The sequence below is a fragment of the Pelecanus crispus genome, chromosome 5 (genome assembly GCF_030463565.1).
Source record: "Pelecanus crispus isolate bPelCri1 chromosome 5, bPelCri1.pri, whole genome shotgun sequence".
NCBI classification, from domain to species: domain Eukaryota; kingdom Metazoa; phylum Chordata; class Aves; order Pelecaniformes; family Pelecanidae; genus Pelecanus; species Pelecanus crispus.
Genome location: NC_134647.1, coordinates 61967108 through 61987369, shown reverse-complemented (window position 1 = coordinate 61987369; position 20262 = coordinate 61967108). Strand labels below are relative to the sequence as shown.

The 20262-nt window shown below is 47.6% G+C and overlaps 2 protein-coding genes across 4 annotated transcripts in view; one reads left to right on the top strand and one right to left on the bottom strand.

Moving 5' to 3' along the window:
• The window catches only part of MIER1 (MIER1 transcriptional regulator), a 43831-nt gene extending 36911 nt beyond the window's left edge, over positions 1–6920 (top strand). For 2 of the 3 annotated variants that reach the window (XM_075710444.1, XM_075710443.1), the window contains exons 11-13: positions 494–621; positions 2280–2419; positions 3286–6496. In XM_075710444.1, coding sequence (XP_075566559.1) covers positions 494–621; positions 2280–2419; positions 3286–3611 — 594 coding nt within the window. In that variant the 3' untranslated portion in view covers positions 3612–6496. Of the gene's footprint in view, positions 1–493; positions 622–2279; positions 2420–3285; positions 6497–6832 lie in introns of those variants that run through there. The other variant, XR_012831051.1, reaches the window with a different exon arrangement.
• Positions 6921–10349: 3429 nt separating this feature from the next.
• SLC35D1 (solute carrier family 35 member D1) lies at positions 10350–20042 on the bottom strand. The gene is made up of 12 exons (XM_075710881.1): positions 19933–20042; positions 19380–19413; positions 19215–19301; positions 18826–18893; positions 18264–18335; positions 17269–17337; positions 16857–16959; positions 16250–16342; positions 12769–12836; positions 12347–12425; positions 11348–11430; positions 10350–10470 (listed from the first exon to the last, which is right to left on the bottom strand). The coding sequence occupies exons 1-12, from the start codon at positions 20040–20042 to the stop codon at positions 10362–10364; spliced, it is 975 nt and encodes a 324-aa protein (XP_075566996.1). The 3' UTR covers positions 10350–10361.
• Between the last annotated feature and the right edge of the window lie 220 nt (positions 20043–20262).

Here is a 20262-nt window from a genome sequence, read left to right as displayed (position 1 = left end):
TCTCGCATTTTTTTAAAAGCAGCGTAGTTGTAAATAAATTCTTATCCTCAATTTCCTTCACAAATTACTATATTTACTACTTCTCATTTTTACTACATATACATCCAAATTGGTTTGTTGAAGTCCAGAATCCTCTGTAACTGTGACTGTGAATCCTAAGTTCAGAAAAGTGAAAAAATCCTTCTGGGCATACATACAGGAAGATCTGCATCCCTAGAGTCTTATTCTGGTCCTGAATAGACTAGTGAAACAGGCTTGAATAATTCTTCTGAAGCTGTTGATTGTGGCACCTCACGATATCTCCAGTATTCTTAGCAACACTATTAAAATTTGCATTTCAATTTGTGGGCTTCTGAAATTTTGAATCAATAGTTTCCACTATTTCCTATGTTGTATAAAGGTCTTTGAATTCCACACCTTTTGATTTAAATGGTAGCTTTTTGCCAAAAATGTATTTAAATTCATCAAAATTTGCATGGCACATATTTCCTAGGTACGGACAAGATCAGTTGGTGAGTGTGTAGCATTTTATTACATGTGGAAGAAATCAGAGCGTTATGATTTCTTTGCGCAGCAGACCCGATTTGGAAAGAAGAAATACAATCTTCATCCTGGTGTAACGTAAGATGTGCATTATTTTTATGCGCTTTTACATGTTGGATCTAAATCTTTATTTTAAACTGCTCTAATCTGAAATGGTATGACAACCTAGGGATTCCAGAATCCCAATTTGCAGCAGGAAAACAGCCAAGGTGTAAGAAAAGCTTACTAGTGCATATAATGTAATTTCTAAAATACATTTATTGGGAATAAGGCCAACAATTTGCATTGAACAGCTATTTAATTTAGTTTGTTTTCTGTTTAAATGTTTCACAAATGTAACATTTCTGCAAATATGTGGAATTTTTTAAATGCTTGTTTTACTTTAAATACACATTTTATACAAAGGCGTTAGTCACAAGTTTCAGGTGGGGTTTGTGGTACATGCTGTAGTATCCTTTTGAAATGTATTGTTTGGCAAGAATTCTGGCCAACAGAGTACCCTATGCTAGGGCTTTTTTGGGTGTATATAGCTCCTTTCCCCATTCACATTTCTGATAGGCAAAGAGGGAAATGTCTGTGCACAGCTGTGTATTTTCCTCCCTCAAATCTGAGCAAGTGAGCCAATGTATTCTGCCCTTCATTCCAATGCTATGATTTTAGTATCCCACTCTTTCCGCTGACGTTCTCCAAGTCTTTTTACTATTATTTTTTCCTCTCATTTGTTCCTGGCTTCTCTTTTGATCCTTTTTAATAGTATTGTTTCTTTAAACACTTTAGAACTGTGTGTTGGACCACTGAAGTGAACTTGCAGTATGACATTAAGGGTTGCCGTCTGTGGCTTTGTAGACTGTTATAGAGAAGCACCCAGAGCTGCTGGATTTTCTTAACCGGTTGTCAGGGACTGTCTGTCTCCCCCTCTTCTTCCATTTTTGCCCAAATTAGTAGACATTTTTGGTTGCTAATCACTTAAAACATTCTCTGATTCTTTTGCAGTTGACTGCATATGGTGATCAGAAGAAGTGTCATTAAGGACTGTACTTGTCTATTCTTGAATGCTTTTGCAGATAAATGTGGGAATTTAGGGTGCAGTATCCATTCCAGAATAATTATGTGTGAGGATATGCTGTTTCTGGAGTTAATCCAGGCTAATACCATATGTAGAAGAGCTTTACCAACCAGCTTTGTTTGTTTAAATCTTTCATTAGAGATTTACTATTAGTGACCTAAATTGTAGGACTGTAATAGATTTCCGATATGGAAATGTCTTATCTTTAACTCTGAAGTTTTAATTTGCTTTTAACTTTACCCCTTTTGAGGTTGTATGTGCACAAAACTTATTTAATGGTATATTATCACTGCCACAGCAAATTGCAAGAGCTTAGTATGAACCTGCCTGAGAGCATCACCTTGAAAATATAGTCTGCAACATCACAGCATATTGAAGTTTCTGCTTGTGCATGATCTTATGGGACTTAGCATAAGCACAGGCTGAATTTATATAAGCTGGCTGCAGTGATTTGTCAACAAATACGTAGTTGCTGTGGACAAACCATACATGGGCCAGTTAATGCAGGACATCTTAAAGTCGTTAACTTTGCAAGATAAGTCTGTGCATTTCAAAAGATATAAAACTAATTGGTCACACTTGCAGTATATGCAGTGAGTATTTTTGTACAAATAACATCAATCCTATACACAGTAAAGGCAATGCTGAACGCGCTGTGTCTATTGTGTAGGGATTATATGGACCGTCTCCTGGATGAAAGTGAAAGTGCTGCTTCCAGTAGAGCTCCGTCCCCTCCTCCTACAACTTCCAACAGCAGCACCAGCCAGTCTGAAAGGGAAGACAGCACAACCAGCAACAGCAATCAGAATGGTAAGTGTGTGCCCTGTCCCTCCTAAACAGAGTTGTCAAATCATCGCAGATGACAAGCCAAATGAGAAGTTCAGCTTGCCTCTCTAAAAACAAGTCTGTTTTTGTTTTAAATATTTTCCAGGGTGTTAGCAGCTTTAAGCTAAAAATGTTTTTTAAAAAAGCTACATGTTTGCATTTAGCCAGTGGTCATATATTGAAGATAAATCTCCACTAGAATCTTCCTTTTAAATGTAAACAATCTGTTATTGTCTTCCCCATGCTGGTATAGTGTAACGCTTATGTTGTGAGGAGTCCCGTGAGGGATATTTGAAACAACTGAGGTGGGAACTGGGCTATCATGCAGGACACTAGTGCTTCTCTGGTACTTGGCTCAGGGACACCGTTAGCTATTCTTACCAGACATGGGGCATTGAAGGGCAGTCAGGAATGGGAGAAGAGCCAGGGCATGATCACTTGTGAAGAAAACCTCAAAAGCAAGGGACAGCCGTTCTGAAGGAGCTGAAGTGAAAGGAGTAGCAAGAGAAGGGAGGAGCTTGGGGGCTGAATAGCATTGTGAAAATCAAGTGGAAGCTACAGAAACTGCCCAGGTGAGTTCAGTCCACCTGCAGCTTGTACAGTTATGGGATTCCAGGACGTTTTATTGGCTGCTGTTGCTTGTAGGGGCTTCCATAAACCCTGTCATGATATGTCCATCATTTGTATGCAAATAAATCACTCGTTCATCACACAGTGACAATATGGAGAATGATACTGGCTTTTTAGTTCAATGGGACTAGTTAGACTTCTGCTTTATTGACCTATCACAGATTGTTCTGTTACTGCTTACGCTTCTGTCCTCTTTCTTATGGTATGTCTCTGTAATGCAGGGGTGTCTGCTAATGGGCCAGGTGAGATACCAAATAAAGATGAAGCAAAAATTGAAGGATTGCATGTAAATGGACCTACCAGTGGCAAAAAAACACCTCACACGGATCTGGATACAAATGGGTATGAAACTGAAAACCTTTCCATTGACCCAAAACTTGCTCATTCAGCTTCAAGAAATGAAAATGATTTTGAAGAAAAAAATGAAAGACCTCTGAAAAGAAGAAGAATTAACAGCAATGGAAAAGAGAGTCCAGGTTCTTCAGAGATCTTCCAAGAAGCAAACTCACATGGGAAGCTTGAAGAACTAGAAACTTTGGATGACTGAATACTAGGAGCTGATTTTATTCCTTGGAGTAAATTTTGGGTGTCTAAAATTTTCAGGGTTGATGGGTTACCTTACAAAATCCAGTTCCGTAAAACAATCTGCTGAGATTTTTTCTGATACCTTCTAGTTGGCTCTTAAGATCTGATTATTTGTTTTTTTCAGTGCTGAAAAGCAGTAGGAGAATATTCCATTTCTCAGAGCTGGCAACTGTAGTTCTGGGAACTCTAAGGCTCTTGAAAATATTTGAGAAAGAAATCAGTGAGTTTCTGCAAAAATACTCCCAGCCTAATACATTAAAGAAATTTCTGTGTGTAATACGCTATTTAAGCATTGTACAAGTGAACAAAGCATCCTATTTGAAGCAGAGGGCTGGTTCAAATGTTGCCGGAAGTTAAAATGAAATACAGAATGCCAAGACACGCATCACAGTAGGCACAGAGACTTCCACTCATGCTAGCAAGAGAAAAGTGTCATCCCATTGTTAAGGAACCCTTATGAATCCTGAAAGTTATGAGCACAACTATTTTTATATATAGAAGTTTTAAAAGGTAAATAAATAAACCAGGTCAGGTTTGTATATGTAAAATTGTTGACATCAATGATGTCTTTCCATATTCTTTATCTGGGCTAAAGAAATACATTCTGTATTTTTCCAGATTTCTTTGTAGCCTTTGAAAGATTTTTACAGTACTTATGTCTTGATTGAACTGTCCTTTCTTAAAACAAAAGCTTGTATAATTTTCTTAACTTGTACAGTTGGTAAACTTTTATGAGAGAATTGATATCCTGAGTCTAATGTCAGCTTAATTTTATTTTGCTGAAGTCTTTTCTAAAAAAAAAAACCAACAAAAAAAACCCAAACCAAACCAATTGACTTAAAAACTGCTTATTAGTCACCAACATGTTATTGTCTTCTCAGAAAACAGTAAACATCATCAAGAATGGTTAGAAGTCATTTGATTTTGAAAACATGATTTTTTCTTACTTCTATTTATGGCAAATAGTGATGCTAAAAATTTGTTAAGCATGATGCTTGCGTTGCACAAATTTTCTAGCTTTCATTATACATTTTCTCATTTTATTTTGAGCTCAGATAAATTTCACTTCAGCCAAATGCTTAAGTTTACTAAACCTTGTTTGCCAAGATCAGGTGTTAGATTATCCATTGATTAATTTTCAGTCTATCAATCATCTTCTACATTTCACTGAGCACAGGAAGAGTAGGAAGTGGGTCAAATGATTCTGGCTGTACATGTTAGAAATGGACGTGCAGCTGGTAACCTGATCTTGAGTTTCTGAAAACTAGTGGACCTTATATGGATGGGTATTTCAGTGGGAGCAGAAACATCACATACACATACTTGGTACAGCATATACACATACATACATTCAGTATATAGCGATTCAGATGGGTAAGAAGTGAGAGTAGGTATGGATAACTATTTTAAGATTAAAGTGCGAGAAACGAAAATTCTTTATAAATGCGTGTGGAGGGGGTGATGCTCACTGTCCCACTAGCATAATTTGAAAGTTGTTGAAGTAGGGTTTACATCCATGAAATAGAAAGACTTTTAATACCAGTGTTTCAGGTTTTTTTAATTTTTTTTAAGCCACAGCTACACATCTACTATATTAAAAATAGGAAAAATTGTTCATTTGTATAATTTATAATCTTATCTCCTCCTCCTGTGGCTTACAGGAGCACTGTTAATTTTTAATTGGTTTTTTTTACTTAAAGTTTATGAGTCTTTATGATTCCAGTTTTAAATGTAGGGTCCTATGGTTTGAGACTAATGTATTGACCTAAAAAAACCCAACTGCTAAGGGTTTTGTTTGTTTTGTTTTCTTCTTCAACTACGTGTACTTGGACTTTATGTTCATTCATGAGCCGAGTCCTCTGGATCCGGTGTGGCTTCATCACCATGATGAGTTACTGGAGTGTATTAACCTGCTGTTCCCAGAAATGTTGTGAATGATCCGTTCTAACTGGTTCAGCTGACGTGCAGAAGGTGACATCTGCCTAGAATTAGACAGCAATTTATGTGGAGAGGCACATCAGTAAGGTTTGTTAACGTATGGCCTGCATTAATCAATTAATTAAGTGATTGCTTTAGTAAGAGGTTGCTGTTAATTTTACAAGCTGGTTTATTAATGGAAACCCAAAGCATCACAGCCTTGTATCAAAGACGGTCTTGAGACGGTTTCAGACTGAGGGTAGTGCAGTGCTTCTAAGAGTCTTTGCAACTCGAGTCCTGTTTTCAATTTTATTTTTATGCCTTTTTGTTTGCAAGTTGGAAATACTTCCAAAAATTTATAGGAAAGTTTATAAGTAAATTGTCTCAGGCTTGTGTGTGAAATACAGCACTGTGTATGTTTTCAGGAACCTTGCTTTGTTTTTTTACCTTAACTTTTTTTGGTGATACGTAGACGAGACCTGACATTCCATAATCAACAAATATGTAATGCTCAGCTAGACTTTAAGAATATTTAATTATAATTTACATTTTGTTTATGCTGGTGTTTTATACAATACTTTGTTCATGTTCTTCAAAATGCAGCCACTATAACTTCGTAAGTCATTGCACTACTAAAGCTATTTAAAATTCTAGAAATATATTATTTCATTTAAAAAGCTTTCAGTACAGTTTGGAGCCCAGTAAGTGTTTGAACGTGTTTCCGAACTGCATTGGAAAGGTCACAACTAGCATGTGACACTTGGGTATGTTTTTCAAGCACCATTGTGATGGGTTCAGCTGGAGCAGGTGTCCTGGATTCATGAAGCACTTCAAGAGTGCAGCCTGAACAGAGAATCCAGTTCAACAGCATAAATCTTTGCTGGGCTTCCTAAAGGATTAAATGTGATACTAAAAAACCAACCACACACACACACACACACACAAAATTTACAAATTAGTTTTATACAATTTTCCACACATAGTAATTTTGCACTGTTAGTAATTCCCGTCTCTTATCCCTGGTCCCTGTCTGCAATTCTGAAAAAGCTTATTAAAATATTTTTTTAAACATACTGTCTGCATAAAAAAATTCCTGAGTTTTTTTTGCTCAAAACAGCGGGTAGAGTATTTCTGCTTACAGAGGATGTCAAGACCCCATCCTGTTGTAGCAGCGTGGTAGTGACTCTCTTAATGCTGTGGTGAAAAACCACAGGAACAAACTTCTCTTCTCTGGTTTAACTTTGACCTGTTTCTTTCCATTCCCAGGGCCAGCCAGAGCAGTTGTAGACAAGGGCCAGGCATTACTCTGAGCAGCGGGAGTCAGCCGGCGGAGAGGTGGGGTTTTGCTGTACACTTTAATGTAAAGGCAGCATAATGTAAAGGAGGGCAGAGAAGAGGGCAAGTTTGGTGCTGCCACCCAGGACAAGGAGAGGTAGCCGTGGGTTAACTGAACAGTTAATTTTTATTTCTAAGTCAAAGGCCTGGTAAGTGACAACAACACTGTTAACTGCCAGCAGAAAGCCCCAGGCAGGAGGTGCAGCAGTGCCCTGCTACAGCACGAGCCAGGTTGCTGATGCTGGGACTCAGGAGCAAAAGTTGTTGCTCTCGTTGCCCCCCTGGGCAAGCCAGCTCACCCTGTGCACCGTGGTTGCTGACGGGGACCAGTGTGGGCTCCTTTTCTGCAGTTGTCTTGCACACAGAGTTTTTTGGGAGCATTAAGCACCTCATGGAGTGCTCCACCCCCATAAAACACATCAGTTCAGGCTAGCTGGCAAGAAGGAAAGGGACTGATTTTAGCAAGGCACTAGGGTTTTTTTTTTGTTTGGGGTCCCCCCCCCCCATTAGATACTTTTTCCTCTTCCTATCCTCAAAATTTAAACTGAAAACCCAAGAGAACTCCCTCACCTCCCCCTCCCACGTACCAGAAGACACGCAGAAGGGATGACAAACATGCTGGGGTGCTGGGGGAGCCTCAGCACCTTCATCAGCCGCTTGCCGCTACAGGAAAGCAAGGCAGAAGGCAAGAGCAGGCGGGGTAGGAGGAGAGAAGGTCACTGGTTTATTTGAAGCCGGTACAAAAATACATAGGCACATAAAATCTTTTTTTTTCTGCTATCATCACTGATTTACATAAAAAGCCTGCCATACATTCAAATAAAAAGGTCACCCTTTTAATCACTAAAATGGTCATTTTGTAAATAGATTCTATATAGAAAAAATTTTAGTCGAATAATAGCATAGAAAATACTGTTGTAGGAACTCTGTTCTCTTTCCCAGTGTATACAATACCATCCAGGCCCCACTGAAGTGTGCACAGTTACAAACAAAATAAGCTTTAAAAATATTTTACTGTTTGGACAATAAATCTAACCAGTAGATTCAAAAATAAACAAAAAAAACCAAAACTTTTGCTAGAACTGACATCCTGACTGTGAATGCCTCAGCACAGCAAAGTTACAAGCAAATGTGGCAAAAACTGATTTGCAAATATTTTTGTTCAAGCAAGCGAGACAAATGCAGAGGCCTGGCTGAAGGACAGGGGTTTGGTCTGGTACAGCGCCAGTGAAAGCACAGGGCAGAGAGGGCTGCGGTGGCTGGAAGCTGCAGGGAGTGGGGGAACCCAGGATGGGGGTCTGCCAGACCCAGTACCACCCAGCTGCTGGGAACCAGTGCAGGGACCAGTAACCCCCTGCCCTGGAGCTGATGTGTGAGTAGCACTGGGTCTTCTGCACAGCAGGAAGCATTTATCGTCTTTCCCAAAAACCAAGAGCTCTGCAGCTGATTGCAAATCCGAGGCTTTACTGAAATTTAGGAAGCAATAAAAATGATTGGGGAATTTTTTTCTTTCTCCAATTCTGCACTATAAGGGGGGAAGCCCCCCAAAAGGGCTGCTCCTCGCTCTGGGACTCAGCCCTCTGTGCTGCCAGGTGCTTTATAAATGTAGTAACCAGACCAATCCCCCACTGCACCCATTCAGCATCCTGCTGCCCCCCCAAAAGGGAGCCCCCCGGAGGGAAGACCCCGGCTACATTATGGAGACATCAGCTCCAGCACACCTGGCCAGAACAACTCCAGGGATGGGATTTTGGAGCAGGCAGCAGTGTGGGGGCCAGCAGACTCATTACACATCTTTACCAGCACTGTTAGAGAAATTCTCAGTCACATATAAAAACTTCAATATTAAGCACTCCAATAAATGCATCTTTGCCAAACAGCAGTTACATTTTTAGCAAGTATCTTCCACAAACAAATTATATTGTCTATAGAAGCTGTTTTCCTGGTTACCAAAGGAATGTATACAAAAAAACCTCATATAGCTTTACCAAAATTTTTTGTTAACCAGAATTACAAACAATTCTTTTTAAACCAAAAGACAATCCAAGGAGAGACCTGGAAAGAAGTGCTGTGTCAGACAACCTTTAAAAAAAAAATCAGTTAAAACTGCCTGACATATTAAAAAAAAAAAAACCCATTCTTTTAATGGGTCACAAACCGAAGACAACTTACTACATCAAAAAACCAAACTGCGGGCCAGGGCTTGGCCAAAGCTGAAGTGCTGGTGCTGCAGCCTGGGCACACGCCACATGTGCTTGGTGCTGCAGGGATGAGCAGCAGCACCCGCAGAGCCACCCACCCCGCCAGCCCCGCGAGTTTCCCATTGACTTACCAAAACAACACGATTGAACATGGTGCTGGTGGGTGGGAAGGGGATTGCAGGGGCAGGAGCCGCAACCTTCGCTTTACAGCGGATTTTCTGGACCGAAGGAGGAGGCTCTGTGTGCCAGGTGGGACAGCGTCAGCTGTCCTGCAAACCCTGCCGCTACTCCCCGTTGGACCTGAAGTGCCCTGCAAGGGTCCCTGCACCAGGGCCAGCCCCGGCACAGCCAGCAGCTTTCCCACATCCAAAGGTTTCTGACCCCAGGGTTGTCTGAGGGAGGCTGCTGGCCCTGCCGAGCTCACCAGTGGCAGGTAAAATCTTCATGTGGGGAACATCCCTGAGCCCCGTAAAAGCAACCTTGGGCAGGAGAGGGGTGAATGTTTGCAAGGCTCTTGGAAACCAAGGAGGGTAAACCCCGCTTTAAAAGTGGGTTAACAGAACAGCAACAAAAAAAAACCAAACCAAAAAACAACTAACAAATGGAAGTTGAGAGAGCACTGAGCATTCAACAAAGGGGGTTTGGCCCAAACCAAGAGCATCCTGCAGAAGCAGCTGTACTGGGGGAATAACCAGTGCTCACCTCGCATGGGCTGCAACACCGCAGCTCCCCTCCCTCTGCTCCACTCTACTCCGGGGAGAGGAGGGGTTCACCTTCCCCTTGGGGCCGGATCTGTGCTAGGTACCACGGTCTCACCTTCCTGCAGCAGCAGCAGCATGTGCTGCCCAGCCTGAGGGACCAGGCTGGGGGAGGCACAGAGCAGAGCCAGCCCCAGCATCCGTCCCAGGCTGCGCCCACCGCCTTGGTGGTGGCTGCACCACGAGATGCAGCCAAGGATGCTCAAGGTACGGCCCTCTGCTGACACAGTCCTCTGCGATTCAAACACATACGCTGCTTGTGCCAATCTCTACTGCCAAATCTCAGCATGATTAGAAACTCATTAATTCCTCACGATCAGACTTAATTAGATGTATTCTTCACCGTGCAGTCAGTAATCTTCCCAGTAAGTTGTAAAGGCAGCAATCTAGATTGTGCAAATTAAGAGCATCACTGTTATTCCATGGCAGACACGCCAGATTCCTTCCCGCATTCTGCCCGTGATCAGAAATAGGTTGCTTCCAAAAAAAGCCCTTCCCTGGTCACACACAGCTTTTTCCTTTAATATCCATCTTGATGCCAGCTTCAGACTGCTTGCTCGTTTGCTCCTCTGTGAAAGTGATGTAGGAATACACCAGGCTTCCAGCAATACTGCAAAACAGGGTCAGGCATGAGAGTGAGAGATCCCAGCTCAGAGCCACAGAAGCGACAGCACGCGCGTGCGCTGCACGCTCCGGCATGCTCATGGCTGGCTCCCTCTTGCATTGCACAATGCAAACCTGCCACCAGCAGCCCAGAGGAGATGCTACCTTTTACACCAGCACATTTATTAGTTATATAGACCTGCCCTGGGCAGCTGCAAACACCAGCTGCCAAAGAAAAGTCAAAACCATGGGTATGCCAATGGTCAAGGATCTGCTGCAAGCATCAATTTGCAAGAAAATTCTGTTTTCCTCCGAAGATCAGATATTTTGTTTAACTTGTACCCAAATGCCTGCTAGCCCGAGTCCCTAGCCTAGTGCTGGACCTGCTTCATCACTGAAGGAATCCTGCTGAAGGACAGGGGCAGAACAAGGGAGACTTTTCACAATACAGAAATACACCCCACCCAGAAAGGAGACTCTTCCAAAAGCTGTACTAAAATACCAAGTGAAATAAAACAAATACTTCTTTTGCTACCTTAGTTACACGATTCCAATACGCAACTCTCAGAACAACTTAAGTTTGCTGCTAAAATACGCTTGTGCGTTCTCCTGCCTTTAAAACATCCCAAGTCTGCCTGGGAGCTCCCCACAGCCCAGGCTGTAAGCAGGGACCACGCGGTGCTGCCAGTGGCACAGAGCTCGCCCCAGGCTGCGAGATGCGGGTCCGTGCGGTGCCGGCTCCTCTGCTGCGGCATGAACACCAGTCCATAGGGTTTTGGTTTTTTTTTTTGAAAGAAGCATTGAGCCAGTCAAACCGTTTCAGTTTCATGGCAATTTTCACTTGCAAATCATAAATAAAAACTTCAAACGCCCAACATTCTTACCTGATATTTAAACCAATGAAGTTCATCCATGTAAAAATATAGTCTCCTCCAAAAAACATCCCAATATAGGTTATTAAAATATTCTGCAAAGGAACAAGATTTTAGCAACAACAGCGTAAGTTTCTATATAGCCCGAGACAAGTGTATGCTCTATGCATTAGAGCAATGTAGAGACAGGAAACCCCAGATGCAGTGTGAAATAGGCAAGCAGCGACAGTACTGGGTTCAAAGTGGCTGGTTTTAGAGCTGCTGAGAAAGGATCCTGAACAGGCTTTGATTGCTGGGGAGCAGGGCAGTGCAGCCGCTGGGCTGCAATGCTCTCCCTCGAGACCGGCACTAAAGCCAGAAAAATGCCCAGGAGTGCCCGTCTATTTTTGCAACGGGCTCGTTGGGCCGAGGTGACCTAGATCACGGCTGTTTCTGGGCATTTTGCACGTCATTAGCCCCAGGGAAGCTAAATTCACTGACTGCAGTCAGCACCACAGACGGCTGCTTGCTGTGACTGCTGTACAAACATGCACAGAGTGTCTCTCTACTCCAGACAGCAACAAAAAAAAAGACCACCCCAAAAATTATCCCCTGGAGCCATCCTCCCCTCCGTGTGGCACACAGCAAAAGCCCCAGAGCCTCCGCCCAGCCCTTCCCTGCTGAGCAGATACCGCTGCCTGTGCGGGCAGAGCCAGGGGATGCACTGCATAATGCCGGAGCGGCACGAAGCGGGTGCAGGGAGGCTGTGGATGCCCCAAGGCTGCTCATGGCTTTTGCTGGAGTAACTCCTGCAGGCAGGCAGCACCCTGCCGCGGGTCCCGCGCAGGCAGCAGGGAGGGGCGAGATGACTCAGGCCACGCCGAGCTGGAGAGCGCCGCGGTGCCAGGCACGTCCCAAATGCTCAACGAGCCCCCGCGCCAACAGCTAAAGCCACTGTTTCGTACGAGCCCCCAGCAACGATTCCTGCAACGCTCATCTGGCAGCAGCCCTGGGAGCAGAGAAACAGCTTACCTTAATGCAGCCAACTATTGTAGTTGTAAGAGCAGAATTATACTGAGTGCAAAGAACCGTGGAGTACATCAAAATAAACCTGCAGGAGGAAGAGCTGACGTTAGGCTCCAGGACGTGCTTCAGGCATTGCCATTCATCCGTGCATCTCTCCCTCTCTTTTCTAGAGTGGTATTTGTACCACCATTTTTTTGGCTAAACCTACACTGAAGCAGGGTAGGAAGTAATTTCCATCTGCCATAGCTCTCAGAAACGGTGTCCCTATCAGGACTAGAGATTTATACTTTTTTTTTTTTTAACCCAGAACAGCCCAGAACACCAAAATACACTACTACTGGAACCCCCCCCAAGCCAGCTGCTGGTTGATGGCTGCGCCCCAGCCCTCGGAGGCAGGCAGCACCCACCGCGGCAGTGTACGTGCTTACCCCATCACACACGACAGCGTAAACTGCACAATGAAGAGTGTGTCTGCCCAGCCCTGGTACTCCATTGCCTGCAAGAAACACACCCCAGCCGTTACAGAAGACCACACAGCAATTCACAGCAAGGTGAGAAACAAACCTCTGACATCCGCTTTCATATCACAGCAGAAAAAAAAAAAAAAAAAAAACCAACAAGAAAACAAAACACAGCCCAGCATGACATCCTGGGGCTGCAGAAGGGCCTGCTGCCCACAATTGCCTCCCAGCCCAAGCTGGCACCCAGCACACTCCTCCTGGAAAAAGCAGTGAGCAACAGTCGTACAAGCAGGAGGAACCAGGAAAGGCATTTCCCAGCCATCTGTTGTCCAAAATCACCCTCCTGAGAGCCCTGTGCAGCAGCTGCAGACACCCACATTTTGTGCATCTAAGCTGCCAGCAGCAGCAGGAGCCTCCGAGCTCCCCGGCCACATCGGGATCCCCAGCAAGAGAGCCCTGCCACCGCCACCCACAGCGGCAGCTCTCCGGGCTTCCGACATTTGAAAGGGACATGAAAAGTTCACATATAGATCTAGTAAGTTCTGGGGGGAAAAAGCTCAGAAGAGCCCTCACCAGGGACTGGGATTAGTGAGCAAACTGCAATGCTTAGACAGCATGTCCCACGGGAATTTAACCTCTAGGGACAGTGCTGACAAAGTGGCTAAAGGAAGTCTGGATTTCATGGTAGGGCTTTTTTTAGTTGGGTTCTGTTTGGTTTTTTGGGTTAGGTGGTTTGGGGGTTTTTTTTTTGGGTTGTTTGGTTGGTTTTATTTTTTTAAATACGTTATTTAAAGTTACACTCCATTCAGCCCAACCCACGTTTTAGCCAGCTGCAGGTCTGGGATGACTCTGAGGACAAAGCTCCAGCAGCAGGAGATGGTTTGCAGGGAGGGAGGCCAGAGGGTGGTGCTGCCGGCCAGGCTGGGGACACAGGTCAGGAGAAACCTCATGCAGCTCAAGGGGAAGTGCAAAGTCCTGTCCTTGGGGAAGAACAACCCCAGGCACCAGGACATGCTGGGGGCACCAGGACATGCTGGGGCCACCCGGCTGGGAAGCGGCTCTGCAGAACAGCCTCAGGGTCCTGACAGACACCAGGCTGACCATGAGCCAGCAACATGCCCTTGCTGCAAAGAAGGGCAACGGTGTCCTGGGCTGCACTAGACAAAGTGCTGCCAGCAGGTCAAGGGAGGGGTTCTTTCCCCTCTGCTCAGCACTGGGGAAGCCACCCCTGGAGTCCTGGGTCCAGCACTGGGCTCCCCAGTGTGAGAGAGACATGGACATACTGGAGAGAGTCCAGCAAGGGGCCACCAAGAAGAAGGGGCTGGAGCATCTCTCCTATGGGGAAAGGCTGGGAGAGCCGGGACTGCTCAGCCCAGAGCAGAGCAGGCTCAGGGGGTCTCACCCATGTGTACGAACACCTGCAGGGAGGGTGCACAGAGGACGGAGCCAGGCTCTTCCCAGTGCTGCCCAGGGACAGGACCAGAGGCCATGGGCACACACTGACACACAGGAGAGTCCCTCCGGACATCAGGAGACACTTTTTCACTGTGAGGGTGACCGAGTGCTGGCACAGGTTGCCCAGGGAGGTGGTGGAGTCTCCATCCATGGAGATACCCAGAACCCAAGCGGACATGGTCCTGGGCCACCTGCTCTAGGGGACTGGACCAGATGAGCTCCGGAGGTCCCTGCCAACCTCAGCCAGTCTGCGACACTGAGGAGGTGAGGGCAGAACAGGGCGATGGCTGGTCCCCCCCACCTCTCCTCCCAGTGGGGCAGGGACTGGCACAGGGGAGAGAAGGGCTGCCACGTGCCCAGGGATCCTGCCAGGCAGCTGGAACAGTGCTTTCCAACAGGGACACGAAATGCCAGGCTGGGGTGGACCTTCCTGCAGGCGGTCCATCCCCTTCATCCCCAGGAATTATTTGCAGGGCTTTGCTCACCACCATCAGCATGCCCATTTCTGCCTCTCACAAAGCACGGCATGACAAGACATCGTTACCTTTGATGCTTGTTAATGAACTACAAGATTTAACACACCGACGAGTATGGTGGGAGGCTTTCCTATGCAACAACCCCATCTCCCCAGCATGGCCCCTCACCATGCAGCCCCCCATCCCAGCTCTGCCCCGGGAGCCATCCCCGTGCGAGACACGTTCAGCTGCACACCCTTCACAAGAGGGTTTTTCATCAGCCTGCAAACGTGGCGTTTCCTGGCAGCAGCCCCAACAGAGCGCATCTTTGTCTGCCTCCGGCTGCCAGGAGCTCAGCCAGGGAAAAAGAAGTTTATTCAGGGGGAAAAGAAAAAAAAAAAAAAAAGAAAAAAGGAAAACACAAAAAAAAAGGCAATTTCTCCACAGGCTGAACAGAGGCTGCACAGTGCAGCACAGAGCAACATTTTGCTCCCTGTCCGCCAGCTCCTGCTTATAAATGAGCACTTTATGCCCAAATATATCCCACTGAGTCGCCCTTTATGAAGGGCAGGGTCTGAGCTACCTTCACCCCACGCTTTTCCTCGCTAATCGCGGCTCATTATCTTAGTGACTGCTTACCGGGGCTCATCATCAGGGCATTAAGCTCCTAATGACAAAAAAGCCACCAGGCTCTCCCTGCCCAGGTATGGCTGGGGGGGCGGGGGGGGGGACGGGACACGACACACGGACGGACGGACACGACAAGGGTGTCTGCAGGGTCCACCGGCACCCACAGCAGTCACCCATGGGGGTCTGGGTGGGCAGCACCTCCAGCCTTCAGCATTTCCCTTCCCTGCCTATGGAGAGGGATGCCTCTCCATGTAGGCATGAAAAGTGAGTGCTCTTGCTCAGGAGAGCTGAGTATAGCTGCACATAAGTGACTGTAATAATAATAAATAATACTATTACAATATAAGTTTCAAGTATATGGAACCACACGTAAGTCAGATCTTGCCCTGCTGGGGCAGCACAGGCACACTGACCTCCAGAGCAATTCAACAAAATAACCACCCCAGTAAGAGGGAAGGACGGAAAGAAGTTTGAAGAAGCCAAATTACTCTAAAAATACTCAACTTCTTTGTTTTAAATAATATTTGGTTTCACTTATTGCTCTCGCACTTCCCCATTCCTCAGGCATTGCAAAAACCCTTAAATGGAGCAACTCTGCAGACTTAGCATCCAACGTAAGGCTCACAGTTACTTTTTACTTAAATGGCTTCCCTCTCTACCCCAAAACCCGGCCTCAAACCATCCTTTGCCCCAGCCTCTTCCCTCAGACGCTACGCAGTACTTATTTGCAAACCAGGGATAACGGACTACTTTGCAGTTTCATGTTTTGAGTATTTCCCATTTTATGTAAGAAGGCTAAGTTACAGAAAGTGCATTATAACAAACAGTAAAATGTTCTTCTGAACAACCCATTTTGCCCACAAGGTATTGTGCCACTAAAGATCTTGCTTTTGGGGCAGGAATCCTACCTTTTGCGCATCTCCGGTGAAGTAGGCAATGGTCAAGGTGGGAAGGATCATAAACAGTGCATTGTAATATAGCAGACCGTATTTTCCCAGCTCCTAGAAATAAGAAACATCTGCGTATTTAAGTTGGTTCCAAACAGGAATATAAAACCTTATTCATATTGCTACTGAAGACTGGATCTTTTGAGCTAAATCCATGTGGGATTCTGAGAGATAGAAGAGTTGGAGGGGTTTTTTTAATATGTGCATGCATGTGTGTGTATTTTTTTTTTTTAATTTTTATATATATATATAAAAATACATAAAAGAGACTTGGGCTATGAGCTTGCAACAGGCTTTATGGCCACCATCAACCCAAATGCCATTTCTTTGCTGTCGCAAGGGACTGCGGTTATAACTGGCACAGGGGCACGGCTCCAGCCGGGACCGTTTGGCAACGCTGGCACCAAGAGCAGCACAGCGGTATTGCCAAACCTTCTAGACAGGAGATCTGGGAGCGGGATGGGGTAGCACTGGGCAAGCCTCCCCTCTTTTCCCCCCTCAGATACAAGTTGTTGCCAAACCGAGCACAACTCTGCAATGCCCAGAACGAAGCTGAAGGTCAGCCTACCTTTGAATCCAGCTTCTGTTTCACGTAGGCACCGTTTGCAGCTGTTAAGGCATCGTTAATAAGGATAAAAATATATCCTTCCAGATCGAATGCCAAGTCAGCACTGGGAAAGGAAAACACCGTAAGTTAAAGCTTTAAGCTGTGCAGAGTGTAACACTTGCAAGATTTCTTCCACCTTCTGTTTAGCCAGTAAGTTGTCAGAAAAAGTTAATCATGCGAGGAGAGACTGGGATTTCGGTCAGTAAAACATTCTTTCCTACTAGAGAGCATGTCTGAGGGTAAAAAAAAAGTCAACATTTACTCTCTCTCTTCTTGGGACGTATGGTGGTAGTTGATTGACCTTAGCTTTGCCGGTTGGACCACACAGGGACCCTTCAGAGAGAGGAGAGGGAACGGCAAACCAGGAGCTCACCTAGCAGCTACGAACGCACCAATGATCATAGCAAATACTGTCATCTGAATACTCCAAGAAAACTTCTTCCTGAAAAGAGAGGCAGGAGGACACCACCATCATCCACAGTTAAATCTTCACTTAAGTACTGCGAGCACTTTGGAGAGCAGCAGGAAGAAGCCTTTCCACCCAGCACATACAGAGGGGGAGCAAGAAAACCCCAAGCAAGCCAACCCATGAAAAGGCAGCAAGTAAAAGCAAGACGTTTTTAGACAATTATCTCTGTGATTTAAAAAAAAAAAACAAAAAAAACCCCCAAAAACCAAAAAAAAACCAAAAAAAACCAAAAAACCCCAAAAAAAACCAAAAAAAAAACCCCAAAACACACACACCCCACCACAAAAACCAACCGCAACTTGGCATTGATGAGGTGCAAGTTCATGGGGTGCTACAAATCTGCCCATTGCAGCAAAGGCTTCAGAGGGGCACGGGGCACGTGGCACCGTGTGGGGGACAGGACCAGCCCAGCACCCCAGTGCTGGCCCTGGGAAGGGGACTGTCAGCACACAGCATGAGCTGTTTTGGGATCTCTGCGAGTCCTCGCAGGGAGGAGAGCTGTTAGCAGGGGCAGACGGGCACAACACGTTCCACTTCCAAAAGTGCGCCGCACAGCCAGGCTGCTGCAAGGGGAGACAGAGCGCATCCATCTTCCCCCTGCCTGGCAGCTACACATCGCACCTCGCCTCGCCCAGCTCCCTCCAGGCACGCAGAGAGGCGGCAGGGAAAAAAGGCTGTGCAGATCAAGGCATGTAACACGCTGCTGCTCCCTGGATCCGCTTCCTCCGCCCACCCTCGTTCCTAAAACCCAGCTTAGAGCCAAAACCCCTGACCACACAGATCTCCGACACAAAAACTCACTGACACGCTGCACGTCATTCCAACACCTTCAGACTTTTGTAACTCTAACCGGAATCTGTCACCGATAGCCCTGGAGAGAAGGGGCTGGGAAGACTCACTTGAGCAAGAATCCTTCGGCAAACATTGTAAACAGGATGGAAAACCTTCGCAGGACGGTGAACATGGGCAGGCTGCAAAAGAAAAGTTTAGCAGAGTGAAAGGGCTTCCCCCCACTGGCGCTGCCGAAACGCAGCTCTGCGGCCACCCGCAGAGCAATGCCCTGAGCGGGCACCGGGATAAGGGCTCCAGAGAACAGAGCCATCGGCGAGCCTGCCAGCTCCCTTCTGGAAACGCCATTACTCCCACACCCGAAAAGGTATTGCTTATGTCAGACCCTGTCAGGGCGGGGGACCCCAGGGACAGCCCCAAACCCTCACGTACGGTGGGCGAGGGCCAGACCTGCGTCCCTCCCTACCCGCTGGCTAGGGGAAAGCATTTGGAAACACGCACGTGGCTTATTTTAGTGTGGGCAGAGGATGAACCGTATCGCCCCAAGCGGCTCCTGCTCGGGTCACCCACACCCCTGCAAAACCTTAGGGCCTGGCAGCAACTCCCCGCGAATACTGGACCCCCCACAAGGACCCTGTTGTGTACCCCCCAGTAGAGAAAAGCCATCCATACTTCAGTTTCTTTGTGCTGAACAGTCCTGTGATCTGGTTCCCGAAATACAGAAGAGGTAGAGGAAATGTCTAGAAAATTTTAAGAGGGATAACACATTGCATGAGTGACCAGAGAAATGCAGGGAGCTCCCCAGCAGCACCCGCATTTTATAATATATGTAAAATTATTTCCGCCCGCTGTGGAAATGTTCACACACGCACATGTCCCAGCTCCCCAGCCCAGAGCTGCTCCATGGCTGCAGGCTCCCGTGCAGCTCCCTGCTCCCAGGGCAACAAGCACAGGCATCCCACTGCCAAAAAGCCCGGGGTGCCCACCACAGGCGAGGGGCTGGGGCAGAGACCACCACCCGGCCTTGGTGCGTAGGAGAGGTGCCCAGGGAGGGGGCTTACCCGCCGGGGGACGTGCCTGTCGAGGTCGGGGAACTTGACCACCCGCAGCGCCTTGCCCGCCCAGAGCACCGCCACCGTCGCCAGCATCTGCAAGAGAGTGGGGGTCAGCCCGACAGCCCCCGCCTGGGGGGTCAGGGGGGACAGGACAGAGGGGACCCCACTCACCTGGCCCAGCCCCACGCACAGCGAGGAGGGGAACCTGCGGGCAGAGAGCAGACATCAGTGGGGGCACCCACGATGGGGGGGGGGGTGCCCGGCAGCCATGCACCCCCCACCATGTGCACGGGGAGCGGGATAGCAGCGCCCGCCAGCCCCCCAACCTGCAGAGCCTGTAGCCATGGGGGGCACTGCCCAGCCGTGCAGGGGGTCCCCATGGGAAGGGGGGGGGCACCCATGGGGGGCTGGCACTACACTGTGCTTCCGGGGGGTAATGGAGGGGTGTGCATGGGGGGCCCACGTGCGTGCAAGGGGTGTAAAGGACCCCAAGGAGGGAGGGGGGGCATGCATAAGGGTGCCCAGCCCCCAAGGATGGCGGGGGGGTGCGGGGGGGGTGCCTGCTGGTGGACGGCACCCAAGGCTGGGGGGTGCATGCACGGGGCGGGGGGGGTCGCACGGGGGTCTCGCATGGCGGAGGGGTGCACGCCGGGGGCCCGCGATGCAGAGAGCCCCCAGGAGGGGGGTGACGCGCGGGGCGCGAAGGCCCCGGGCGCAGCCGTACCCGTAGGTGGTGAGGACGCTCTTGTTGACCACGACGATGAGGAAGGAGCTGAACCCGTAGAAGGCCGCCGCCAGCAGCTTGAGGCAGAGCGTGAGGCCCGGCGCCGCCATGCCCCGCTCCGCATCGCCGGGCGCGGGGGCTCCCCCGGGGGCTTCCCCCTCGGCCCCGGCCGCCGGGCGTCTGCGCGACGCTGCCGCCGCCGCCGCTGCCGCCGACGACATGGCTGCGGGGGCGGGGCGGGGCGGGGCGGGACATGGCGGGCGGCGGGAGGGGCTCTGGCGTGGGGGGAGCCAGGCATTGTACGGGGGGGTGGCGTGAGGGGGGGGGCAT